Below are 27,048 nucleotides of genomic sequence, written 5' to 3' on the forward strand. Positions count from 1 at the left end.
TTGTGCCACGTAAGGTGTTTATTACAATTTCTTGGTTCAAAAATGTATGAAATCTCTTTTGTCAGGCGGTGTGACCGTTTTTAAAAAAATAAGACACCTTAATTAATCCCACACTTAAGAAATTTACGTCTTACAGCAGCTCACAAGTCAGACGGAAAAATCCATCCATCCATTCGCTTCCGCTTATCCTTTTCAGGGACGCTGGGGGCGCTGGAGCCTCAGACGGAAAAATCGAATCAAAGATATACTAAAAGACGGGAAAATCAAGCATTATTAGTCCAAAAGTGTTTTATACTATGTACAAATGTGCGATATATACAATGAGTTTACATGTAATATTGAATTAATCCTGTGTACCAACAATACAGAAATAGGAAACGATAGAAATAGATAATTCATTGCATGGCATTCAGAAGCCTTAAGGATTCAGGAAATAAACAGCGTGCAGACAATGCTGTTTATTATTCCCACGCAACACGAGTTTGTCTATTTATTTGAAACGTAATAAAATAACAGTAACTTGCATACAAATGCAACAAACATAACATAAACATTTTATTTATTCCTTTGTTCTTGTAAAAAGTGGTTTTCTGTATAAAATATACAAACAAATCCGCTTTGCGTGTTGTGTCGCGTATTTACGGCTGCTCGTTTTTGACGTCCCGCTGTAGCGCCTGTTACGGTAACAGGTGACGTCACTCCGATGGTGTTACGCCCATTGAGAAAAAAAAGAAGGAAAAAAGGAAAAAAGAGCGAGAGAGAGTGAAAGAGTTTACTCTGCTGGACTCCGGGAGGCTGAAGCTCATCCTCACCACGCTCTACAGCGGGGAACAAACCCGCAGCACGACATCAAACTGTTCAGAGCCGAAACTTTTCCAGCTTCAGAAGAAACGTCAGTGCTGAAGTTGGAGGTAACAAGGTGAGACTCGAACACACGCAGCGCTGCTCTGTGAGCGCGCGGCTAATTTCTGCAGCAGCTAGCTAATAGTTTTTGCCCCAAGGAAGCTGTGAACTTTACACCTGCTCGACAAACACTGTGGTTTATATAAATGAGCTCAGCGGACGAAATGTGTGGTTTTTATTTAAGCTCGTTTGTATTTGTAAGTTACTGGAGGCGCCAAAGTTCACTGACTTCCAGTCTTTGCTTTCCATCAAGGATTTTCCTGGCGCGAGCTGGCGTTCATTTCCTTTGGGGGGGGGTTGGGGCTCAAAAGCATGCAAGGGAATACACACACACACACACACACACTGTGTGTTTATGAAAGTCAGAGGCTTTCATTCAGAAACTTGAAAAGGCTTTTTCTCAACCCCCCCCCCCCCCCCCCCCCCCCATTCAGAGCTAATGAAGTCCTGGAAGACGAGCATCTGTGGGCGCTTAAGAGCCGCATGATATTGCCAGTATCTATCAGCAGCTCATTATTGGACAAGTGCGTGTTTGTTTCTCTCCGTGTGGGTGTGGGTGCATTAGCCATAGAGGACAGCAAAGGTGGAGGATCATCCTGTGTTTTTGAGCCCTGATTCCTGCCTGTTGCTGGTTGAAGCAAGAAAAATATCATTAGATGTGTTGGTCAAGAGATATCGTTGAGTTTTATTGTTTGGTTGTGTGTGAAGAAGAAAAATCCTCGATTTCTAAGGAAAGGTATTGACTGGCTATCGTCACAGTTTCACTGAGGATGTGGTTTTCAGTTAAAGGCTGAGGTCTCTCCAGAGCTGCACACAAATTACAGAGCGAGTTGCAGGTCTGGGTTTTATCCAGCACCTGTATGTCTGTGTGTATTTTTAAACTGTATAAGACCCTCAAACTTCCCCAACGTGAAAATAAATTTCAGATGTATTTCGATCTCTGCCAGTCTACTTCATCGTTAAGTGCTTTATTGTGGTTTTTCTGTTTTATTGAACGACTTCTCAAATGTCATGGTGTTACTTTAGATGGCCGCTGAAGTGGAGTTATTATAAACACTGCATTCGATGTCAGCTTGACTGACGTGATGATTTAGCACGTTGTGTCAAAATATGAACGCCATCCTCCACCAATAAAACTGCACAGTAGAATGCAGTGAAGCCAGTGGACACCCCCTGCTGTTGGGTCTGTTTGGATCTAATGCTGAGCTCTAACAATTCTGGATTCACTCATTTTTTATTGAGTTCTTATTTATTGAATTATCAGCCATGTCTTTCATAAGGTTGAGGGCAACTTACTGTGAAGAAACCACCCCAATAAATTTTGGAGCTGCTTCTCAGACTCAAACTCTTTGACTGCAGCTGGAGATGGGTGTGGTATTTGAACCAGCTCTCCACCTGCTGTAGGTTCTGGTCAGAGCCTCCACCGTGTTTTACACATGGCGGTAGATACTCACTCATTTGAATGTCGGCAACACAAGCTGTAGAAGCTACCCTCATAGACGATAACGGTGCCATCAGGCCACTTTAACTCTCACCGGTGGATTATTTTTTTGTTTTTTTTTATGACTGTTCCTTTTACAGCTGTGAAGCCAGAAGGAGCTTGTTTGAATGCAACATGATCGGGTGTAATAATCTCCCGTGAGACAATGAGAAAGACGTGTAATAGCATAAAGAGGACACAGCAAAGAGAGGAGGGACAAAAACAGATGGAAATCCAAACTGTCTGCATCTCATTTCAAGTCTTAATTTTCATCTGTATCGAGTGTAACGCTCGTGTGTTTCTGTAGCAAAGTGCAGTAAACATGACGGTGCGTAACTGAAGGTGGAGAGGGAAGCCGGCGCGCTACAACTAGAAGATAAAAGAGAGTGCAGCATTTGATACAGTTGACCACAACATATTACTCAAACGACTGGAGAACTGGACAGGTCTTTCAGGAACTGTACTAAACTGGTTCAAAACATACGTAGAAAACAGGAAATACTTTGTATCAATAGGTAACTTCACATCTGAGCAGACAAGTATCACATGTGGAGTTCCCCAAGGTTCCATCTTGGGACCCCTTCTGTTTAACATCTACATGCTCCCACTGGCACAGATTATAAACAACAACAAAATAAACTATCACAGCTATGCAGATGACACACAAATATATATCACAATGTCACCAGGAGACCGAGGCCCTGTACAGGCTCTTGGTAAATGCATTGAGGAAATCAATGACTGGTTGTGCCACAATTTTCTCCAGCTAAACAAAAACAAAACTGAGGTAATAGTCTTTGGCGCCAAAGAAAAACGATTACAGGTCACCAGAGAACTTCAATCTATACATCTAAAAACCACAAACCAGGCGAGAAATTTGGGTGTAGTGATGGATGCAGACCTAAACTTAGAAAAACACATTAAGACAATAACAAAGTCAGCTTACTATCACCTCAAGAATATATCAAGGATAAAAGATCTGATGTCTCAACAGGACCTGGAAAAACTAGTCCATGCTTTCATCTTTAGTAGGCTTGATTACTGTAACAGCATCTTTACAGGTCTACCTAAAAAATCAGTCAGACAACTACAGCTCATTCAGAACTCTGCTGCTCGAGTCCTCACTAAGACCAAAAAAGTGGACCACATCAGTCCAGCTCTGAGGTCCTTACACTGGCTGCCTGTCCGTCAGAGGATAGACTTTAAAGTTCTGATGCTGGTCTATAAAGCTCTGAATGGTTTAGGACCAAAATACATCAGTGACCTCCTGACCCAGTATGAACCTTCCAGATCCCTCAGGTCATCTGGATCTGGTCTTTTATCAGTTCCCAGAGTCAGAACCAGACACGGAGAAGCTGCATTCAGCTTTTATGCTCCTTATATCTGGAACAAACTCCCAGAAAGCCTCAGATCAGCTGAAACACTCAGTTTATTTAAATCCAGGTTGAAGACTCACCTGTTCTCAGCTGCATTTGAATAAAGCACCAAATCCACACTTTAAGCTTAAATTTCAAAACTTACATTTAACTACTGATTTTATCTACTGTTCTGATTTTATCTGTTTTGATTTTATATACTGTTGTTTGTTTGTTTGTTAATTAGTTAGTTAGGTTATTTGCTTGTTTTAATCAATTTTAAATCATGCTTTTTATTTGTTCTTGTTTCTAATGTCTCTGTAAAGCACTTTGAATCACCTTGTTGTTGAATTGTGCTATACAAATAAACTTGCCTTGCCTTGCCTAATGTTTTGTGGCCTCTTTCCTGTAAAGGGTGTGTGTGTGTGTGTGTGTGTGTGTGTGTGTGTGTGTGTGTGTGTGTGCACGAGTGAAATTTTGCGCAGTTGTGTTTCCTGTTGTTTACCTCGGGAGCAAATTCCACGCTGGGTAGGGAATTGTGACTGGAATGGCTCCTGCGATCTATGCCTGGCACGTCGCCGCTCACACTTTGGAAAGTAGGAAGCACTTTGTTAAACTGGTAAATTAAGATTTGCATGCAAACGTATCATGGCTGGAACTGTTTGCAGTCGGGGGACACAGCGATACTGCTGGCTTCCTTTTCTGCGACTCTTTCTGGGTTAGCACAAGCCATCTTAGCAGTCATGGCTGAATATCCATGGTGTTTGCATGCACGTTAGAGTCAAGGCCAGAAGGAGAATGTAAAGTTTGTCATCAATCAGATTTTGTTTTTCCAAACTTTTCAGCCAGACAGCTTGTCAGTGATATTTAGTTTGGACTAATGCTGCAGCCTGAGGAGGTGTTTCCTGTCTTTGTCCCAGCATTCGGGCTGGTTATGCAGTGAGAACAGTCTGTGGCAGAGGTCACACAGACTTTTATTTTGGTGTTGGTTGGACTTCTTTTCAGTAATGACTTTTCCTTTGCAACTGTGCTCTACCTGGATATGTGTGATTTTCCATAATCATTAGCTGCTTCTCATCTGTTTTATTTTTGTAAGAAATTGGCTGTTAACTACATAGTGTCACAGTAGTGTAAAAGCTGTGTATGCTGTGGTGATTGTGTCACACTGAGTTCGTTATTTATATATATGCAAAGTATCTGAAAATCTCACGCCTGTGTGTGCTGATATTACTGAATCATTTAGCTGATAAGGACGGACAGCTGATAGCACGTATCAATAACCATCATATTAACTGTTTAACTGACTGACCTGTAATCATGTCAGCGTGCTGGATACTTTTTCACACTTCAAGTTTCGTCATTTGGAGCTGACGCATAAATCATACTTTCACATACTCGCTTGTACGAATGAGTGCTGCCAGCTTGCCATCACCTGTCATGCGATGCCTGTTAAATCCTGTCGCTAGCACCGATTGGAAGACTTGCAGACTGTGTCACCTAGAGCTGTTAGATCAGTGGTAGTCAAAGTGATGGCAGTAGCTAGCCAGTCAGTGACATTTTTACCTAATTTCCCCAATAATGTCTTAAAATGATGTCATCATTATTGAGATGACATTGTTTCTGCCTCATTCTATTTTCATATAGACACCTGCAGCAAACATGCATCTGAGTGCATGCAAATAGATTCATGCGTGGACTGGTTTGTGTGTCTGTGTGTGTTTGGAGTGGGAATACTGATCTGTCATCACATGACAGAAAGCAAGAGGATAGTTTTGACTTCTGACTGCTGGTTTGATTTACATATTAGAGTGTAATGTGACTGCATTTGCAGAGATGCTTGTCTGCCTCATCTCTCTGAATTTATGTATTCATTGTGGCACATTTCTCTCACCTATATGCTACTGTGGTTTTTGTGTTTTGGTCTCACACTGGGTTTAATGGAGGGTGTAGAGCAGTGCTCTGATGGATCCTCGTCTGGCCTACGACGAGGTAGGTTTAGTCTGCAGTGCGCGACTAAATGAAATGCACATTTTCAAAACAAACAGACGACTGATGACAACGGACAACAACACAGACAAGAACAGCGTCAGTCGTAAGCGATGATACCGAGGAGTATTCTACCCACAAGTTCAACACAGAAAAGCTTACCTTGCATTAGCTGGCTCAACAAATTCTAAAACCCCAGCTAGGTAACAAGTATCATGATGCTAGCGATCAACTTTCCCTGTTAAGCCGGCCTTTCTGCTTCAGGTTGCGAGCGTGCTCTCATAAAAATTTGCATTTTGCAAACGTTAAAACGTTTTGGGACAACCCCCAAAATGTCATTCTTCTTAGACCCGAAATGGTCCCTGTGCGGCGCCTACTCTAGTCAGACGTTATCAGATGATAACGTGTTGCTGTTTATTTCTAAGATTGCTGCTGCACATTAGGGCTCTGAAACTTTAAGCTGGATATATTTAGACATTACGTGTTATTGTCCCATAGCCTAATAACAGAGGCATGGAAATCACTGTAGTTTGTTGCAGATCAAATTGTAATATTGATTGAGCAGGTAATCTTGGTGTGTGTCCTCTGTTGTGGTAGCTGCAGTTCCAGCAGTGTGAAAGAGACTCGAATCAAGTACCACATTTATACGTTAATGTGACAATGCAATGCTTCATTCAGTGGTTTTCGTGAGATACGACTCAACAACTTAAATTTTATTCCCCTGGAAGAGAATCTATCAAATTTAAAACATACAGTAAAGACCAGAAGAGTTAAAAACAAACCAAATCTATGAACAGATTTTATTGTCAGTATAAGTTACCATGGTGATTTAGCCAGGTAAAAACCGAGCCTCTCTCGTGACGCAGAAAACTCTGACTTGAAGCGAGACCTGGTTTGCTAATCCAGTAATCTGGTTTCGTAGTACAGTCCTCTGGACTATGGTTCAGATCACTGCCAAAGCCACTTTCTTTTATATACAGTTGAACAAAATGCCGTGAGTGACTGGAACAAAGTGCAGGTATTACCTTGTATGTGTGCAAGCTTTCATTTCTCTCCTAAGGAATCTTTGCTTTTACAGGCCATGTGTTTGTTGTCACTCACCTCTGTAATGCTGAGAGTGCATTATGTGTCCTGTAACTGACCTCAGTAACTGCTCTCGTCTTTTTCATCAACCTAGTTGCTTTAAGAAGTGAGGCAGCGCAGCTAGCTTTGTGTGGAAACACAGCTAGCCTGTTTATGCCACTGACTGTTGTTGTTGTTTTTAAATGAAGATGTAGGGCTGTGCTCAGCCATTGTAGCAAGAGATACTTGTCCTTACAGGACAACAAACATGAATTATAGGTTATGATGCTGTGAATAAACAGAATATTTCTCAAACATATGCAGCAGTAATATTAACCCATCATCTCTGCTTACCTTTCTGTGAAAGTCATCTGACGCCACTGATGGAAACGCACAAAGCCAGCAAACAATTTAAGTGATAATGGAGTCTTTATGCAGGTGAACTCCTCTCTCATAGCGCTTGTGTGTATTATTCTTTGTTTAGACATGCCATGTTGGTTTGCAGAGACTTTCCTGGTTGACAAGGAGCCATTTGGGTGCGACTACATTAGTAAATACAATTTGCAGTAATTAAATGATACAATGTTTGATAGAGATCATTTTCCTTTGATTTCTGACTGTGTTTGAGTAAATGTACCCACCACAGTTTTAGAGCTGCTGGTGAGTTAACTTTGGCTTCGGTTAAAACGCTTTGGGACCTCCAAAATCCCCCAAATTTTCTCTGTCAAGGAAGATGCATCCTGTGGGAAGCTGTAAAAGTATGGGCTGAGTGATGGTACCACAGGACCAGGTTGCACTGTTTGACTTCGATGTGTGTATTTTGTTTGTCTGCAGCAGGTGAAGTTTTGAATGTGCAGCAGGGTGTAAAATGAGATTCTCTAGACCTCCAAACATAAAACACACCTTACTTAATAAATATACAAACACATTTTATCCCCCTGATCTTACAAGCTTTAAAGTTTCATATTTGATATGCAAGTAACAATTACTGCGAGGACATCATTAATCACAACAGGTGACAAATCAAAATGTGGCTCTTATCCAAACTGTCAACAGCAATAAATCTGTGCTCCATTCAAAGAAAGCTGCATTGCTCAGTGACCCCACAAACTCCCCTCACTCTTTTGTTTTCTTAGCCTTTCTCACACAGCTACAGTTTCTCGTCCTCACCCAGGCCTGCTTTTTCCCGTCTCCGTGTCTGCCGCCTGCTTTGCTGTCCAAAGTGTTTTTAATCAGCCTGTCTGCCAACAACCCCCAACTTCCCCACATGCTAACTTCTAAGGCAGCTTTTTTCCAACTAGCTGGGGCGAGAGGGGGACGTCCAGTTTAATGGGCCGCGACGCCAAATACAGGCATAACCCAGATTCACGTACGCGGATGAGTAACGCCTCTACTAAACGCTGACATCTCACAGTTTCCAAAACTGCAAATTTCGTCACGCTCTGAACAAAATTCACTAAATCAACCATAAACGAAGACCAAAATTACGCATCGCATTTGGAAAAACAGCAGCACAAACTTTCTTACTTGTGCTGTCTTGCATCCAAAACAAATGTTCACCGCTTCGCAGTGACGTTACCGTGATTCTATTGGCTCAAATGATTAAAAGGAGGGGTCAGTCGTGTAAATCGGGCAATAGAAGCCGAATTTACTGCTGAATTTAAAATGACTGATTTCAGTGCACAAAAACCGTCATGTTTTATGAAAATGTGTCAACATCTGAACATCGATGTTGTAACAAACTGTAGCTTTATCCGTCCAAAGGATCAACGGGAATTATTTCCGTATCCAACATCGACCATTTGGGTGTCAGATTTCCTGCTGGATGCTCTGAATGATGCCAAAGTAAATGATTACGGGGGAAATGGATTCACTGCAAACTTCATTTCAACATTGTTATTAACAGACGTGTGATTTAACGATTGATGAGAGAGCTTTGTGAGCAGCCAGCAGATGTAATTTTCCGTTTCTGTGCCCTTATTGTCGACATAATGATTTTAATTGCTCGTTGTTTGTTTCATGTGTTGTGTCCAGAGCGCTCTAATAGTTCTGCATCCATCCAGTAGCTGATGATTGCTACCGCTGAGAAACACAGACTGCCTATTTTTAGTGGATTTATCAAAATGAGAACATCCACCTTTGCACTTTGAAGTTGAGACAATATTTGAACAAATATTTCATCTTATTGGATGAGAAAAAAAACAAACAGATAATGAACATGGACAAAAATGTACTCGACTACTTAAAATCAGACCTGGTGCTCATGACTCAAACCACCTTAGTTTTAGTGCAGAGCCGTCTTATCGAAACACTTAAACGTTTACGACCTGCTCTTATCTTTCCCACTGAAGTGAGAGACTTAATCACTCAAAAATCTAAAGAGCTCTCCAAGGTCAAAGACGTTTGTGGATGCCCTTCAGTGCAGCAAAGGATATTCATTCAGGTCGAGAGCAGAGTTCACCTAAACCTGTTTTCTCAAACCTTCTGTTTTTGAGCAGTGGCTCCTAAACACTAAACAATGTTGTTGCTGCTCTTCTAGCTAGTTTGAAAAATAAATCGAGTTTCTGAAACATAATCAGTCTGCGAGGACAATTTAATCCCCAATGCATAAAACCTGTTGATGGTTGTTTACGTGGATATACTGTCATGTTATAGAGAAATTCCCATGATTCAGTTATACAGTTGTCAGTTTGCTAATCCAGTATTGATCTAGCAGCATGTTGGTCTTTTGTTGTCCCACAGCTATAACCATCAAATCTGCTGGTCGTTTATTTCAAACCATATGTTTGAATCCTCATAAATGCAACCGTCACACTTTAGATATGTTGTATGTATATATCTAATCTATATATTTAAAAAAAAAAAAGAAACTTTAATATGAGTTAAGTGGTATGAGTGATTATTTCTCCTTTGACCTGATCTTGATATGATCTTGCTTATCTGCTGCTTTAAGTTCTCTTCAAGCGACTATAACTAAATTACCCAAATCACTGTTTTCAGGAGCTTGTGGTTATTGCGGTGTGGAAATTGCACGTCCAAAATTGCAGTGGAGCAGAAGTGGCGTCTGGCATGATTGTGTCGGTTTTTTATTGGCTGTTGCAGCTGTGATTCTGGGCAATTTGAAAGCCAAGCATAAGAATCCCAGTACATCAATAACAAGCAACATTACTGTATGTTGCAGTGAGTTTGTGCTGCTGTTTAACTGGATTCCAGTGTAATATGTTTCTCCAGCAGTCTGTGCATCATACTGTCAATATTTTCCAGGAGATTTAGACGTGTAAGATAGACATGGGGAATGTCGGGAAGTTAAGACCCAAAGGAGGAAGAAAAATACTTACACATGGTGTCCAAAGGTTTCAGGTTTCTTACTTTCGATGCATCTTTCTGTTAAGTTATCTTTTATTTTTTCTTATTGTTTTGGGGCCAAAAATAAAGTCAAATCATTATAAAAGATGGTATAAGAGGAGAATGTTGGCTGCCCAGATGAGCTTGAAGAGATTCAGAATGCAAATCACACATGGCAGTAAAAGCATTTCCCCTGTCCAGTGACTGAACAGGTCGCTTCCTTTTTCCTACTTTATCCAGGAAGAATCACCAGCTGTGGTTACGACACCCACAGGAGAGGGCAGAACTGTGAGCATGTTCGCCTGAAGAAAAGGAAGAAGGCTTCAGCTCCCCAGTGCAGTTTTCATGTCAACAGAAGGATAATCTGAGACTGCAGCTTGTACAATATAAACACAGTGAAGACCTGCTTGTAAAAAGATTGTTACAAAGCCTGTAACAGTTTTACACAGTATTGCATTAGGAGGCAAAAATAATAATTTAGTTTTGTTTTGTTTTTTTTGCTTTATTTAAAATTAAGCAGATAGTTCATGAGATTAACAACAAAATTACCAATTGAATCCAAAGCGAAGTCGTGACTCCTCACCTGCTCTCGACCACAAGAACACATGAATAAATCACTGCTTCAAATGAGCCACTTCTTTTGATTTCTGTGTGATGATCCTCATCAATATACAAGAGACACGGTGCCTAAAGCCCATGAAAACATTGTTTTTATGCTTTTTTTTTTTTAAGCAATGTTAAAACAGTATGCTAATGTACCAAAAAAAACATAATTATTTTGCAAGTGGTGTAATTCTGACACTTTGTGCACCGAGGACAGTATAATGCTGTTTGAGTCCAACTCCTTTAAATCAAGAAAAATGTAAACCTCTCATATGAAAATGAAACTGCAGCAATTTGAGTGAAAAGTGATTTGAGCTGTTCACAGTATAGTAACTTATAATAGCTGCTGCTTGTTTTGGTGCTGAACTAATCTGGAGGCGAGGTTTTTGATACCGGATGCTTTTTGGTTTTCTGTTGTAGTCTCAGTTCTGCATTAGCTGATCGCTTTTAAAAGAAAGCTTGAACTTAAACAAACCCTCGCAGCCTAACTGACCCATTTTAAAACGTATGTATTGTTTCAGGCCTGTGTCTGGGTGACAGTGGGTTCTGAGAGGTGGGGGAAGCAGGGGTGACGTGCACCTGGAAGCTATACAGTGGATTCCTGGGTGTATGGGTGGGTGGGGGCTCAGGTCTGTAGCTGCATTCATACGGCTCCTCGTGTAAACAGGTGTGAAGCAGGAGTTTGCTGACGGTCATGGTCAGCCCTCACAAGTTTGTAATGTTTAAAACACCAAATCCAGTGACGCACATCGAGGGAGTGAGTCATCAAATGGAGAGATCGGGACCATCTTTTGCCATCACACAAATGCAATTCACTTTCAGCCACACACGCATCCACAGTACCACAAACACACCCACCCACAGTGGCTTCCACAGAGAGCTTCACATGTTACGCTTAAGGTTGCTTTCTGCATTCAACACAGGCTCATAATGTTTGTAAAGCAGATTGCGTTATTCTTTGTGTGCGCGCTTTGAGGTCTTCAATAAGGGGCCTGGAGCCATTTGCATCCGCCGTCCACTTCATTCATCTCGACCGCTTAAGAGTGGAGATGCAACAATGACTCTGCCTCCATCAGCTGCAGCGGCTCAAGGTCCTCGCAGAATGTCGCAGTGCAGATGCAAACATGTGACCGTGGTTTATGTCAGCCAGGAATCTTTAACTCAGTGAGACCAGTGCGAGATTGAAATCAAACTCCCCTTAAAGCGGTGCATTTAAGGGGCTGCTTTGTTCATACCTTTATACTTCCTGGCACCTCACAGGGGCGGATGATAAATGAGTGTTTCGTTTAGGGGGAGCTGAGCTGTTGATGGTTATTGTAGCTAGGGATGTGATGGTTATTAGCTGACTGAAGGGTTCAATATTGCAACCCCTTCTTGGGTTTTTTGTTTAAATGAATTAGTGATGTTATCACTATATTACAGCGGTTGTGTAACACAGCAGACATGCGCCTGCAGCTGCATTACACATCTCTGCTAATACACAGATTGCATGTTGTCGATGAGAAAGATGAAGTTTTTTGAGCTATAAAGTATTTGGATGCCTTTTGTCAAAATAAGCAGACATGTGGGATTATGAGTGGATAATAGAGCCTCGAAATAATATCGCAGTATTTCAAGAAAATATTTCTATTGTTACGGGAAAAATGTTTTATTGGTGCTTGCAGGCAGCGGGATTTATAACGACTTGTAAGGTGTTATAGCCTCGCCTTGTCCCAGTGTTGTGCACATGTAAAGGTGTTGTATTGTTTAAGCAATAATATTGTCATATGGCATTTTTTTATATCATGGAAAATTTATACTGCCTATATTATAATCTGTCACAACCCCTTATAGAACAGTACATAATAACATATGGATATTGACCTATGAGTAAAGAAGGCTGCTAATGCTCTCGCTGCTAATGCTCTCGCTGCTAATGCTCTCGCTGCTAATGCTCTCCACGCTCTGAGTAACGCAACTCGTTCTTTTAATTTCCATGTAATCAATCTAAAAACAGTCTGGATGGAGGATTCGTTAGAACAGAAAGGAAGTCGCGGCGGTGACGGCACACTGCACAATCTTTTCCTGTTTTTGCTGTCTCACCTTTAACGAGAAGACTAAACCGGAAATGCTCCCAAATAGTTGACAAGCCACACTTTACTGGATGCTGGATAGTCGCCGTGTTTAACAGCTCACTAGGAGCGCTCAGTGTGACATGTTTGTGTATCGTTGCATCGATGTATTAGTAAGACCAGCTTTCTTTTTTGTTTTCCTCGGGATTCTAGGATTTATAGTTTTTAATCTTAAAGGGTAACTTTAGTTTCGTAACACTGAATACTGGTCAAGCTGCATTCCTATTCTCTTGTTCATGGTAGAGACTCACACTATGACACCAGTCTTGCAACATTACAGCTAGCAAGAAAGCTAAATGGTTCCTCTAAACAGCTGCTTTTTATTGCCAAATGCAGCTTTTGGGCAAAGCTAAAGGTAAAATGTTTCAATCTGGAGCTCAGAAACAAAGAGGAGACTGTTCTGAGGTCAGTCACCTGGACGTAGTTGTGTCACCCACAGTTACAGTTTTCCAGCCTTTGACTCTCCAAGTTTCTGCAAAGTTCCTGCTAATTTCATGTCCTTGCTTTGCCTTTGTGTCATCTTGTCCTCGGGGACATTTCATCTTTCTCTGCCCCCCGGTGTGAACGAGGAACTGAGTGAACCTCTGAGAGAGAGAAGGGAAGTCGGGGGTAAAGAAAAAGACGAAGCAAGGAGCGATGGAAAAGCAGAATCTTTACTTTCCCACATGGTTATCCTGTTATATCAACTCTCCTTTTCTTCGCTCTTCAACACATTTCCATCTGTCATGTTTCTTTTTTCTAAATGCACACTGTACTGGTTTGACCTCATGTTTGGTTTGATTTCATTTTCTCCTCTTCCATTTCCTGCTCTCGTGTCTCGATTGGATAAAAGGCCGATTGATTGTATTCGATGTTCGGAGCCGGATATTCCCATAAAAGCTTTCAAAGCAGAGTTTCTCGTCTGTCAGTCTCTGCACTTTATTTTATGCTCTTGTCTTTGTTGGTCCCTGTTTCACTGGTTTTTCACACATTTTTAAAACAAACCGTAAGCCACACTGCAGGCAAGCCACACGTCACGTGTTAACTAAACACGCGGTGTATACACTCCATAGTCAGGAATCTCACCTGACATAACCAAGAAATCCGATGATCCCAACATTCTGACAACTTCGTGGAGTAGCTCCAGTCAGCCACCTGTTGCTGTGTTTATCTGCACCACCACCTCATGAAGTCAGGCGGATTCTAGACCGGCAACCTGCACCAATACGTCCACGCTTATGTAAATGCCAGCCCACCTCCGACAGGGTCACATGATGTGGGATGACTTATAAATGTGCCACCGTTGGTGTGAATGATCAGCGTCAGTGAGCTTTAACATCGTCACAGTTAGCTAATCATTAAACTTACGGATATGAGAGGCATTAATTTCTCGTGTAACCCTGAGCTGAATTGCAAATACATTTATTTCCAAAATGTTAATTCAGTTTAGGTCTGATGACTCCAGGTAGAATAAGATTAGAGATTTGTCTTCTGCTCACCCTACGAGCTCCTCCACGTACTTCAAGCCTAATTAAATTTACTGGCACTAATACTAGGAGAGCAGCAGAAAAACTCTGAAGGCTCTTGAGCAGCTAGTGCAGAAAATCAGCACGTAGCGCACTTGCTCTTATAGACATGTCAGGGACCGACGCTGGAACACTGAGATCTCTGTGGGTGCAGCTCAAGATGAACAGACGTCACCTTGAGGAGGCTGAAACTAAACAGGGACAGAATCTGTATGCATTTGTTTCTGACTTGTATAGTACAACAACCTCATCACATGGATGCTGTTTATCACACCAAAGCTGGCTGTGTGGGATTCGGCCTGACCGACGATGTCTGTGTGGACAGTGTGTGTAGCGTTGGTATTTGCTGTGTCAGCAGGGTCACTGGTGGCGTGTTGTTCAGAGAACTATCATGGAAAATTCCACTGGACATGGGTTTTATCTAGTGTGTGTGTGTCTGTGTGTGTGATGATAGAGTGGCTATTGTTTGAGTTTGTTAGAGAGACAGAAGTGGTCCCACTGGATGGGCAAAATCCATGCAAATATCTTGTGTTGAAAATATTGTTTCAGCTCATCTATTCTTAATGCAGCCGTTCATACCAACCGTGTAATTTCACTGGACGAATGTGCAACATTTCATTTTTTCAAGCTTGATTTGATTTATGGTTTTTGTTCAGTTTATTTGTATTTTAAAAAACTAATCTGACCAATCAAAACGCGCTTCAGTACTGAATATACAATGATATTTAAAATAATACATTTTAACAGCTACAAACTGCTTTGGGTAAGTCAGTTCTCGATGATTTCTCTGCCTCCTTACATACAGTATCATCTCTGCCAACAAGCACTGAAACTGCCTCACTGACATCCTGAATATGTCTATTATTTATAGATAGATAGATAGATAGATAGATAGATAGATGGGATGAACCCAGAATCTCAGTTTCTTCTTTTTTTTCCACAAAAAAGCAGAAAAGTTAGACACTAACTAAACTACAATGCACACTAGCTATACACTCCAAACATGCTAAATGTCACAAATCTGTCGCCCTCCCTTCAAAATACACAACGGCAGCCTGGGACACAGCGGACAAGAAGTCGTTCCTGTTGTCCTGCATGTCTGTAGTTTGGATTGAAGCAGAGTCACATGATCATATACTTGAGGATGCATGGACTGCAACACACGCTAGGATGCTTATGTGTCCGTATACGTGCAGCATGGGAGTGCTGAACTTCCTTTGAGATGCTAAAGTGTTGAATAACTGAGTTATTATTACTAAATTTCTATCAAACTTAATCTGCGTCATTACACTTTGATGTTTCATCAGCATCGCAGCAGGTTGCTAATGCTTTGCGACACAGACTCACATGGCAGCCTTTCAAATCGATAAAATTAGAGTCCAGCTTCGTCGTAGATTGGGTGCCAGTAAATAGAGCCTTCTTAGTGAGTGACAGCTGGATGCCGTCTTATTTAAATCTCTGACGTCTGGAGTGTGGCGTTCCCCTGAAGATGTGGACGTAGCCAGGTTTGGGTTTTTTTTCCCAGACCCGAAGGATCGAGTGTAAGTGATCTGCTAAGGCTTTCAAGCGACGCACAATCACAGACGAAGATTTTCCCATCGTTGCTAAGTCGTACATTTTTGACACCAAAATCAGAGTTACTGTGGGATCATTTAAGAACAATAAAATCTGTGGATTCCTTTGAGTCTGAGGGGATAAAAACATCACTATGAAGCATTTTGGATGTAAGAGTGTTCAGATTTCAGTAGATGATGACGAGGGCTGGTGGACGAATCTGGCACCTCTGAGAGGTTCATGCTAAAGGGAGCAGTAATCTCTAAGGTCAAGGCTGCAGTCGCTTTTCCACTAAAGAATATTGCAGCTTTAATTTTCAAACATTTTGCCGACTGTAACCTTCGTTCTTGTGTTGCAGAGAGTTCGATGCCAGCTGTGGGTTCTGTGACGTTCCTATAAAGATCGGTGCATGCATGTCGGGTCTGTTATCGTGTGTGGCCTCTTACTGTCCCCTGCTCTTATCTTGGTCTCCTCACGTTTGCTTCACACCTCTAATGACTCAGCATTTTTATTTGAGCATGGAAAGCGTGTATATTTTCACATTTTACCTTATATTTTGAATCTACCTGGGGTATTTCTTGTTGTTAAACTTGATTAGTGTTGCATGTATAACCTGCAATGTACTGTGAGAAAAAAGGGCCAGTTTTTACAATAACATTATTACAATAATGGTTTTTGCTCCCTTTTATAAATGGCAAACTTCCACTGCTGGTACTTGAACGTGTTCAGCTTCACTGTTTTTACAGCAGCATGCCAAAACACACACACCATCACACACTTTCTGATGCCAGTCTCCAGTTCCACCACATCCCAGAGGTGCTCCACCTTTCAGATTGAGATCTGGTGACTGTGGAAGCCACTTGAGTTCGGTGAACTGATTGTTATGTTCCAGAACCTGTTTGGCATGATTTTGTGTTTAGCTTCTGAGATCAGACAAGAGCAGGCGTGCTCAGGGTGGCCGAAGCAAGGCTAAAATGAAAGGAGGCAAATATAAGTTCACAACTGAAACAATGATGTAAAACACATTACGAGTGGCAGTGAAGAGTCACGGGAAGTCCTCCAGGAACCTGAACTTGGTGATGCACAACCAAGGAACGGTTCAATTCAGTTTCACTTAGGTGCCAAATAACAACAGTCGCCTGAAGTTGCTTTATATTGTAAGGTTTAACAATGGAGAGGAAACCACAAACCCCCTGTGAGCAGCACTTTGGCAACAGCAGGAAGGAAAAACTCCCTTTAAACAGGAAGAAACCTCGGGGAGGGGAGGGGGACACAGCACCTTCTTCCTGTAGTTACTTCTGTTGCTCCTGCCACAGAAACATCCAGCCAATAATAATAATGGCCTGCACATTATTTCTACTGACGCATTTTGCTTTTGCTTTGGATTTTGCTCTCTGTAATCACAAACTCATGATTCAGACCAGAGTGACACAACTACAGGTTTGAAAATGCTGGAAAATTATGACAAATTTAAAAATATTCATTTTAAAAATTCAGTTCCAGCATTGTTTTAAGGAAGCAGAGTTTGTAGTGTGTTGTGCAGGAATGTGATGGTGGCCCTTTTAACAGCAGCAGTAGTAACGAGGTGAGCTAAGTCTGCACTCACCTTATCTTGTTTTCCAACCTTTCCCTGAGTGCTGTGTCTTATCTGCCACTTTCTCCCTGTCCCACCTCCTCTCCTTGGAAAGACCCTCTGTTTTGTTTGTCTGTTCTCTCCGTCATCCTGTAAAAGCTTTTCCTTTTTTAACTTTAGCGGCTCGCTATTCCTTTGGGAAGGAGGTTGCTTTGGTCACAGTGTAAACGGAGACAGACGTGTTGATGGTCATAAAGGAAGCGCGCTGTCCTGAGGGGCTGTGATTACATTAACCTCGTGTCTATTGAGTTAATCAGACACCGTGCTCACTCGGAGCTGTGCTTCAAAACCGTAAAGTGTGTAACTGCTGCCAGAGCGTGTAGCTGGTTCTTAAAGCAACTGGCTGTGTGCTGAGCAAACTCTGATGTCAAATGATCAAAGGTTAGAGCGCTAATCATGTTCAGATATTTAGAGCGTGGTGCTGTAGTTTTTGTGTTCATTAGCAACAGTCGGTCCTGTTTTGGTGTTTTTGTTTATCCGCAGCTGTTCCAGAAACATCCGCAGCTGTTTTCCAACCTTTCGATGGCTATTATTCATCCTCGGTTACAGAAACCAGATTCCACTGAGCTCATTAATCCATCTGAACAAGCATCCAGCTTTGATGTGCCTTTGTGCCAGACTCTCCTCTTAGGACGATGCTTAACTTCTAGATTGTTATAATGCAACCTGTATTGTCCTTTGAGTGTTTTTGGGGCGGGCTTAGTGAGCAGGTCCGACTGTGAAACCACATGCTTATTGGTGAATACTTGTTCGACAAGTCATTAGAAAACAAGCATGTTTTATAACATGGACTCTTCTTTTTGGCCAAAACCAAGACTTTTCAAAATGACATTTTATTCAGTGTGACCCAAGGTGACGGTCTAAGCAAATAAATTAAATATAAGTTGTTGTCCCATTGGCTTCTATAGGACAAAGATATCGCCATCATGTGGCCTTGAGATGAATGCAGCTCGCTCGACCATCGCTCCAACACATCAGACTGTCTTCTAGCCACCTCTATATTTGTGTTGACCCATTCATTTATTTTTAAAAAGCCAGTTTAATTACTTTTATATGCTGCTAGCTTAAGCTATACCAATATGCCATGAATTATGAGTCGATTAATATTCTATAAGAGGGAGCTGAGTGTAAAAGCGAAGCTCTCAGTTTACCGGTCGATCTACGTCCCTACCCTCACCTATGGCCACGAGCTGTGGGTAGTGACCGAAAGAACGAGATCGCGGATACGAGCGGCAGAAATGAGCTTCCTCCGAAGGGTGGCTGGCCTCTCCCTTAGAGATAGGGTGAGAAGTTCGGCCATCCGGGAGGGGCTCAGAGTAGAGCAGCTGCTGCTCCACATCGAAAGGAGCCAGCTGAGGTGGTTCGGGCATCTGACAAGGATGCCCCCTGGGCGCCTCCTGGGTGAGGTGTTCCAGGCATGTCCCACCGGGAGGAGGCCCCGGGGCAGACCCAGGACACGCTGGAGAGATTATATCTCTCGGCTGGCCTGGGAACGCCTTGGTGTTCCCCCGGATAAGCTGAAGCAGATGGATTGATAATATTCTGAAGTCTGTATCACAAAAAGTAGTTCCTAAAAAAAGTTCTTGTGAGAATGTGTCAGGCTCTCTCATGCTGTGTGTTAAATGTGGGGAAACCTGATTCTCCCCACGCTGCCCAGAACTGCTGTGTGAAAACACCTGTGCACCGTGGGAAATCTGCTCCACTTTCTTCTGCAGCTGTACTCAGAAACACTGGCGTTCGCAACCTCGCTGAAGTTCTCCTGGATGTATTTGTTTAACATTCTTGCGTCTTTCTCTTTTCTTCTTCTTTTTTCTTCTCTTTCAACAATGCAGCTGTAAAGCAGAAGCCGCTGCACGTTTTCTTTTCCACCTAATTGCTCGACGTGCAGTCGAGGGTGAGGTAATGGCTGATGTTAGTCCTGGGCTGAGGTGAATAAGGACACTGTTGTTCTCCACCGTCTCTGTCAGGTCGTATCGGCGTGTACTCGAACTGCTGTTGCCACAGCAACGAGATCCATGAGCACAGATTGTTTTTTGCAGGTGGGGGCTGGAAGTGGGATTTGCAGCTTGAACTGCTATTGAAGTAAAAAAGTGCACGTAACACCTGGGTGAGACTGGCACACTAGTGTGTGTGTGTGTGTGTGTGTGTGTGCGTGCGTGTGTGTGTGTGTGTGTGTGTGTGTGTGTTTTAAATGGAGAGAGTTAGGTAACCCTGTTCTTTGTAAGCATGCTGTGTGACTCGCTCTAAATCTCGTCTGTCATCCTCCTTTCCCAGGTGGTTAACACGCTCTGCTGTGCTCCCTTTTGAGCCGCCCCTCCTCCCTCCCCATCCTTTACTCTGCCTCTTCCAACATGTCCTCTCAAGACACTGCCATCAAGGGGTCTCGACCTGTGACCCCTCCACTGCCTTCTCCAAGATCCCCACGGTCTCCAGGTATATACATAAATACACAACACCCTCTCATGTGTCACCTGACATTGAAGATTTTGCTCACTTTCAGAGCAAAATCTATCAACATCCTACAATGTGAACGGCACATCAGCACTTTAACGAGATTAGCCTCGTCCATTTTGATGAAATTTGATCGCAGAAACTCTAAATGGAACTCAGCAGTTTGTATGGCGCCCACGTGCTTGCCTGACAACATGGGGCAAGCTCCTAATGAGATAACAGATGATGTCAGGGCTGATTGCTTCCCCAAACTGGACCAGAGCATCACTGAGCTCCTGGACAGTCTGAGGTTCGACCTGTTGGTGTCAGACGAACCCAAGCTTGATGTCCCAGAGGTGTTCTGGTAGACTTGGGTCAGGTGAGCGTGGGGCCAGTCAACAAGATGAGCAAGGGAAAATCTCATTGGCCTCCACCTGTTAAACCATTGTTTCAGAAGTGTGTATTAGAGGGGTGATTGGTACAGAGTCCACATTCAAAGTCTGCAGAGAAAACAAAGACACTGATGGACCATTTCCATATGCATGTGCCAAGTAAGTGCGCTGTCAGAGTAAGCTGTCCCAATGTCATGGCCACGTGTTAACAGGTGTCTGCTCTCCAACTGATCTATAATCATTTCTTCTGTATTAATGTGCAAGTGATGCTCAGTTGGTGGGCCTGTGCAGTCCTGCTTCATGGAAATATCAGTTGGCTGTGAGCAAATTAAGCTTCATCAGAAAAAACTAGCACAGTCATTTACATACAGAGTGAAGAAGCAAGGTGAGCTAACACAAATAAGCAGGAATTTAGGAACCGCGCACTGTTAGAGCGCTCGCTATAAACAGATCAAAGTACGAACAGCATGTGTTGCACTGATGTGAACCTACTGTGCCAGTTAACCCAGTTCTGTTAATATTATAGTGGTGGTGGGATGGTTCACTCATAATTAAACGTCCCTGATGCTGTGAGATGTTTAATGTTGTGTGGTTCACAGGCACGGGGGAGCATTAGCGTCTCTGTCCGAGGCCACGGGTCATGTATTTGCACATGCATTACAGGCACAGTCCCTGCTCTAACCGCTCGCCATGCTGTCGCGTGAAATTTGTTGCAATGTAACACACTGAGGACTTTTTCCCCCCACTTCAGAATCTCTGCACCTCCCGGCCTGCAGACACAGAGATCGCTCGCCTTCCCCTATGAGAGGCTACCTCATCCCCAGCCCTCTGCCCACACGCAGAAACAGGACCTGCTCAGCGTGAGGACACACACACACACACACACACACACACACACACACACACACACATCTGTAGACGTTAACGAGAGGAAACAAATTCACAAGCCAATGAAGCGAGTGTAATATTCGCTGCTATGAGGCTTGCTGTCGTTGCTGGTCAATAATCTCGTGCTGGACGCTGCACGGTGATCAGTTTGTTAATCAGACTGTCAGATTAGCATGTTCAGTGAGACCTTCTGTGTCTAACCACAATGAAACACCCACAGCTTTCATCGTTCGTGTCCTGGAATTGCCTCTTCGCAATAATTCATTGTTACCACGTCATGCAGCATTCAAGCAGCATGTGTAAATGATTAGTATGTGCTGATGCAGACAAACAGCAGTGCATGCCAGCACAGTGTGTCACAGTTTGTCAGCTGCTCTTCAGAAGACTCGCTTTAAACATGAACTTTCAAACAATGAGCACATGCATTACTCTGTATTTTATGTATTAGCACATGTGTTTCTTTCACTCTTGGCTCTGTATGATGTAAACAAGAGTTTGTATTCTGTGAATCGTGCAAAGCTACTCTGGTTGTTGAAGAGCATAATAAGACCTGCTTCAAAGTAAATGTTTTTAAAAGCTCACTCGGGGCCAGCCCGGCGCTGTGTGCAGGTTGCCCTGCAGCAGTCCTGACTCGCAGGATTGGATCTGCTGGTTAGCAGCCAACGACCTTTCAAAATAAAGTGCTTATTTCATATATGGCGGGTCTTACGAGGGATCTGCCTCTGCTGGTTCATCAGTCTGCTCTGTGCTCACGTCTCCCATCTCTCTGTAATGTGCTTCCTGTGTAGGACGGCTCGTGCATCGGAGGGACCCGTGTTTACTGGCATGTGTAAATATTTCTCGCGCTCCAAAGGCCATGGATTTATCACGCCATCGGACGGGGGCGCTGACATCTTTGTCCATATCTCAGAGTAAGTGTGTGTGTGTGCTTTGTGGATTAATGTGTTCGTGGTCAGGTCGGCGTGGGGAAGCACCTGTGGTGTGGAGAGTGCCTCACACCGTCGTTCTGTGGGTGAAAGGTCAGGATGTGTTTATTGCTCTGTCACTGATGAGGTGTGTGTAGCTTGATGTTAAAGTTTGTCAGCTCTCTGTAGGAGTGAAAGGAAACGCACAGCAAGGCGACGCAGAGTGTAGGATATCTGATGACCTTCACTGCGGTGCCTTTGTTATCACCCACAGGCCTGAAGCACAGATGTTAGCGGCGCGCACAAACACTTGAACACCTACGTTCACACAAACCGCTCATTGGATACTTTTTAAGCACAAAACAATAAAATAGTTCACGAAGCCTTTGAGTGACTTTTCCACGTGTTTGTCGAACATAACAGGACCAGGCTCGTCCTCAGCAACAAGGCAACACAACAAGTGATGTTTATTGATAATGTTATTGATATAACCTCGTGCCCTCCTCTGGCCTTTTTCTTTTTTTGATGTAGAGATCTGTTAAAGCTTCCCCCTTTGCTCTGCCATCTGTACTCTTAATGCGTTTTGCACCCTTTGACACAAATGCACAAAATCTGAACTCATGCATCTTTTTTTCCCCTTAATCAACTCGAGCTCTTATCAGAATCGAATCGATCGTTTTCTGGATTGAACGTGATTTTTAGATGCAGACTTGATTCATTAGCCTTCTCTGGTCCTTCAGGTCATAAATCCATTCTTTCTTTTTTAAGAATGAACCAAACTGACTCGGCCGGTCCTAAAGGCGTTGCTATCCCACTCAAAGGTTTGTTTTGGTTTGTCAGACTTTGTGCAGGCGTCTCTATGGGCCTCATAGTAATAAAACATTTCAAATGTATGGTTGTGTTATGAGTCGGGGTGTTGAAGTGCAGATTCTCAGCTGTAAGTAAAGGAGCTGGTGAAGCTGTTGCATAAATTGTTGAGAAATTGGGGCCATTTTTAAACACGCTCGCCTGCTAAAGTTGTTTCGTGCATATTGGAGGATAAGTTTTATTTCTTCATAAATAAATCAGCTGAAAGATCGTTTCAAGTGTGGGACTTCTTCTGCAAACTCAAAGCACAGGGTCCAAGGAGCTTTCAGTGCAAACCTGTAAGTGTGCAGGAGTGAGAAGGAGTTTTGGGCCCCATCAGCACTTTGGTAGGTTGTGAGGTAAAGAACTACTCCAGCACTTCTTGCCAAGCTGCTAAGTTTGGCCTTAACATCCATGAAAGTGCGGGATGATTGTCAAATCCTTTTTGAGGTAAAGAAAGCCATGTGAAGAAGACTGTCCAGGAAAAATCTATATTATTATTTACCAGTGACAAACCAGTACTCAGCATGAAGTGGGAAGAAGTTAGTGAAGCTGAGACGCCGACCAGAGGGCAGCAGGTTAAACAGGTGGTGAGTGGCGTGCAAGAGGTCACCTGTGATGGGCCTGGTTTTCCTGCGACAGGAGGATCTGGCGAAGGTGGGGGGTGTCAATCAGACTTGTTAAAGCAGCCAACATGTTTGGCCGCTGCAGTATTTGGTCAAATAAAACTAAGATGAGCTACCAGTAGGACAGTAATTAAAGACAGAAAAGCTCACACAGTGGAGACGATGTAGTGTGTTGCATTCCTGCAAAATCTGACAAATAAGCCTTTTATTGATCATGTCAGTGTGTCTTTGTGGTCTCTGTGTGTTCAGCGTTGAACTGTCTGCACTTTGAGCCCACACATCATATCTAAACAGTGTTTGTCACAAAAATATCCAGATTTGTGATGTTTGATGCTGCTGGGTTTCTTGAATAATTAGCTGAGCGAGGAGTCGTGCGCATAGACGGATATGAAAACGAAACCACACGAGAAATCATGGCTCGAGAATCCCGTTCATTAACTTTCACTAAAATCTACAGAGAAAGCCGGAGAGCTGTTATAATAATGTTTCTTATTATTGTTCATGTCCTCTTCAACAGGAAGTGTCTCATCGTCTGGTGTATCGTGTGTTTTTGAATCAGAGAGGTATGCCTTTTTAGGCTCTCCTCTCCTTTGCTCTGTGGCTAACGTAGTAGAACATGAGAGGCACAAACTGGGTGTCAAATGGCCACTTGAGAGGCAGAGTGATCGTTTGTCTCTACAGCTGAAGTCCTTCTACCTAACAAGCCGGTGCTGATGAGACTGAGCTGTGTGACTGGTTCTGTCTCCCCTGAATCAGCAGTGAGCACCAAACTGTATTTGATTCCATCTACAGCTCATCCAGCACTCGGGAGGCTGAAGCAGGACAAGAGTTCAGCGTGTCTGTAAAATCCAGCTGGGTTTGAACCCCTCTGTCTCTGTCTCCTCAGCATCGAGGGCGAGTATGTGCCGGTGGAAGGCGATGAAGTGAGCTACAAGGTTTGCTGCATCCCTCCTAAACTCGAGAAGATCCAGGCAGTGGAGGTGACCATCACCCATCTCAAACCTGGGACCAAACACGAAACCTGGTCGGGGCGCACCGTCGACAGCTGAACACCTGAACCGCGCTGGTGGGAGGGAAGAGGAGTGGGTGGAGTCAGCATGATTGGGGGGGCGGGGTGGAAGAATGAAGTGGGGGGGGGGGGGGGGGGGATAAAAACCTGGGAGTGGTGGAGGAGCCAGAGGTGGTGCATACTGTTGGTTTGTGAATAGAGGGGGGACTTCACCTTAGGTTAGACTTTTAGATCCCTGCTTAAAAAAAATGATAGTGAGATGTTTGAAAAAAGAGTTTTCACAGATTTTAGTTTGGAGGAGCTGAACCGGCCGTGGCTGCTCCCCGTGGACCCCGCGCCATGGGGTTATTCTACAAACTCCACTGAGGCGTACTCCTCTGCTTGTGCCTGCTTCTATCATGTGTGTTTGACATGTTTGGATGGCTCAACAAGTGAATTAAAGAACTTTCACCTGGTACGACTGAGTTCCTCATTTTGTTTTTATGTTTCCGCTGTGTGATGGGAAGGGTTTTGTTTTTGATCTTTGAGTTTCAGCTCTGTGTGTGTTGAGTTGCATTAAGATCAGGAGTTTTATAACCTCTTGACTGTTTCTGGCAACAGTTTTGTGGGACCTTGACTGTTAGCTTGGAAACCAGAGGAATAAACAAACATGCCTGTATAGCCTGCACAGCCACTCAGTGGACAGTTGTTAGCTTCTCAGTCACACTGATAGTTTTCTGTCTTGTACAAAGCAAAGCTAGTAGAAGAAAACAGTTTACTTGTATCTTCTGACCCAGGAGGACGACTGCAGACTCATGGACTGCTGATAAAAGCTGCCAAAGCCACATCAGACTACTTGGACAGTCTCTTGTGTGTGGTTCATGCTGCAGTCTGGCATCAGCAGGTGTTCTCCTGTCAGTATGCTGCAAATAAGGAAGCCATGAACATTAATAGGCTGATTGTAACTTGTAAGGTGTCTGTGATACTAAATGAAGACACTAGTCTCATTTATCACGACCGCAGGATTACGAGTAAATGTTGAATCCAGTTCTTTGCCTCGGGAGGAACGACTTACATGTGACGAGACTTTCAGGAAATGCTGGATTGCTGACCTTTAACATAACCCACCTGCCTCCAGCTCACCCTCACCCTGGCCTCCTTCACATGAACCTCCTCTGAGGGCTACATGTATAAAACATATATAAACAATAACATGATCAGTGTGAAACATCACAGATTCAGTGGGCTGTTAGAAACTAGACACTTATTCAGGTTTAATAAAATGAGAAGTATCAGAAACTTTGAAAGTTAACTGCAGTAAAAACGTGATGCTTCTCCCAAGAACAGCAGGACTCATAAGTTTAGTGCACACGTATAGTTAAAGTACTATATATGGGCTTATAGTTAAACAGAACTCACTCACTGTGGTCAATACAAGGTTGGATAGAACAACAAACAAACCTAAAATGCAAAATGAGTGTGCGATGGCATGAAATCCTAAATTCACGTGTGACTAAAGGACAAATTAGGGTGAAACTAAGTGTGAGTAGGAGTGAATCTACTCGCTTTTAAAAAGTGATGCACTTGCTGACAGGTTACTATCATCAGAAAAAGGCTGCTGCCCTCCTCTGGCAGCATTTATCCATTACAGCCATCCACCGCTGACGATAACGGCGTGGAAGTGGATTCCTGCAGGTGCCATCGTGCACGGAGCTGGAGCAAGAACCTGCTGGGTTTTCATGTGTGTTGTCCTTTACAGGGACCTTACTGATGGTTGGATTCTCTGCATATTGAGAAACATCAGTGACAATGTGTGATAACTTTATCAGGTAGCAATAAGCATGTTTGGGTGTTTTCTGATTTAACCCTCTGGGCTCTGGCCTTGGTGGCCACTTCACTTTTTTCAACCATTTTCGTTCTCTTAATGGAATGAAACTTCCCAAATGTGTGTATTTTTTTTCAGATTTTTTAATTTTCAACATCAGCTCCTTAATAATGTCAATAATATTCACTATACACCAAATTGTTCCTCTTGACTCTATCGTGGCCATTTTGGCCAATTGAAACCCATCATAACCACCTTTTTGATTCCTTGTTACTGACAGTACTATATCCTGCGATTTAGGTAAATTTGCTTTCATTCTAAACTCAACACATGAAAGTTGTAGTTTTTAATGTTTTTTACCAAATTACATCATTTACCCATTTTTGGCCAAACAAGCGATTTCATGTAATATTCCTCGTTTCTAGTAGCAGCCTTTGATGGCCTACCACACTCCAATGGACCAAAATAATGAAACAATTTTGACATAGGTTTGATCTTAAGGATCTAATAGTTTGTGTTTGTGCATGACATTGCAGCACAAACATGTATTTGCAAGATAGACTGGAATAAATAATGACGCATCAAACATTACATAGGCTGCAGTGAGTTTC

General features: G+C 42.9%; 1 protein-coding gene across 3 annotated transcripts; it reads left to right on the forward strand.

The window, feature by feature from the left end:
* Positions 1 to 756: 756 nt before the first annotated feature.
* Positions 757 to 24,707, forward strand: carhsp1 (calcium regulated heat stable protein 1). Of its 3 annotated transcripts, none has more exons than XM_085351950.1 (5): positions 757 to 919; positions 19,812 to 19,970; positions 21,111 to 21,219; positions 22,036 to 22,158; positions 24,511 to 24,707. In XM_085351950.1, exons 2-5 carry the CDS (start codon positions 19,889 to 19,891, stop codon positions 24,671 to 24,673), a joined length of 477 nt encoding a protein of 158 aa, XP_085208076.1. In that variant the 5' UTR covers positions 757 to 919; positions 19,812 to 19,888; the 3' UTR covers positions 24,674 to 24,707. The 3 variants fall into 3 exon arrangements, with proteins under 3 accessions (XP_085208076.1, XP_085208077.1, XP_085208078.1); XM_085351951.1 differs by lacking the exon at positions 757 to 919 and adding an exon at positions 4,241 to 4,357; XM_085351952.1 differs by lacking the exon at positions 757 to 919 and adding an exon at positions 4,241 to 4,334.
* Positions 24,708 to 27,048: the final 2,341 nt, after the last annotated feature.

Source organism: Diplotaxodon limnothrissa, linkage group LG4, assembly GCF_057381915.1.
Source record: "Diplotaxodon limnothrissa isolate DT_005_m linkage group LG4, D_limnothrissa_male_GT1.1, whole genome shotgun sequence".
Taxonomy (NCBI): domain Eukaryota; kingdom Metazoa; phylum Chordata; class Actinopteri; order Cichliformes; family Cichlidae; genus Diplotaxodon; species Diplotaxodon limnothrissa.

Bases quoted from the DNA above. Each gene is read 5' to 3' on its own strand.
- carhsp1 (XM_085351950.1), top strand. From the start codon at position 19,889: ATGTCCTCTCAAGACACTGCCATCAAGGGGTCTCGACCTGTGACCCCT. The intron at 19,971-21,110 runs GTATATACATAA...CCCCCACTTCAG, and splicing joins AAGATCCCCACGGTCTCCAG to AATCTCTGCACCTCCCGGCC. The intron at 22,159-24,510 runs GTAAGTGTGTGT...CTGTCTCCTCAG, and splicing joins ATCTTTGTCCATATCTCAGA to CATCGAGGGCGAGTATGTGC.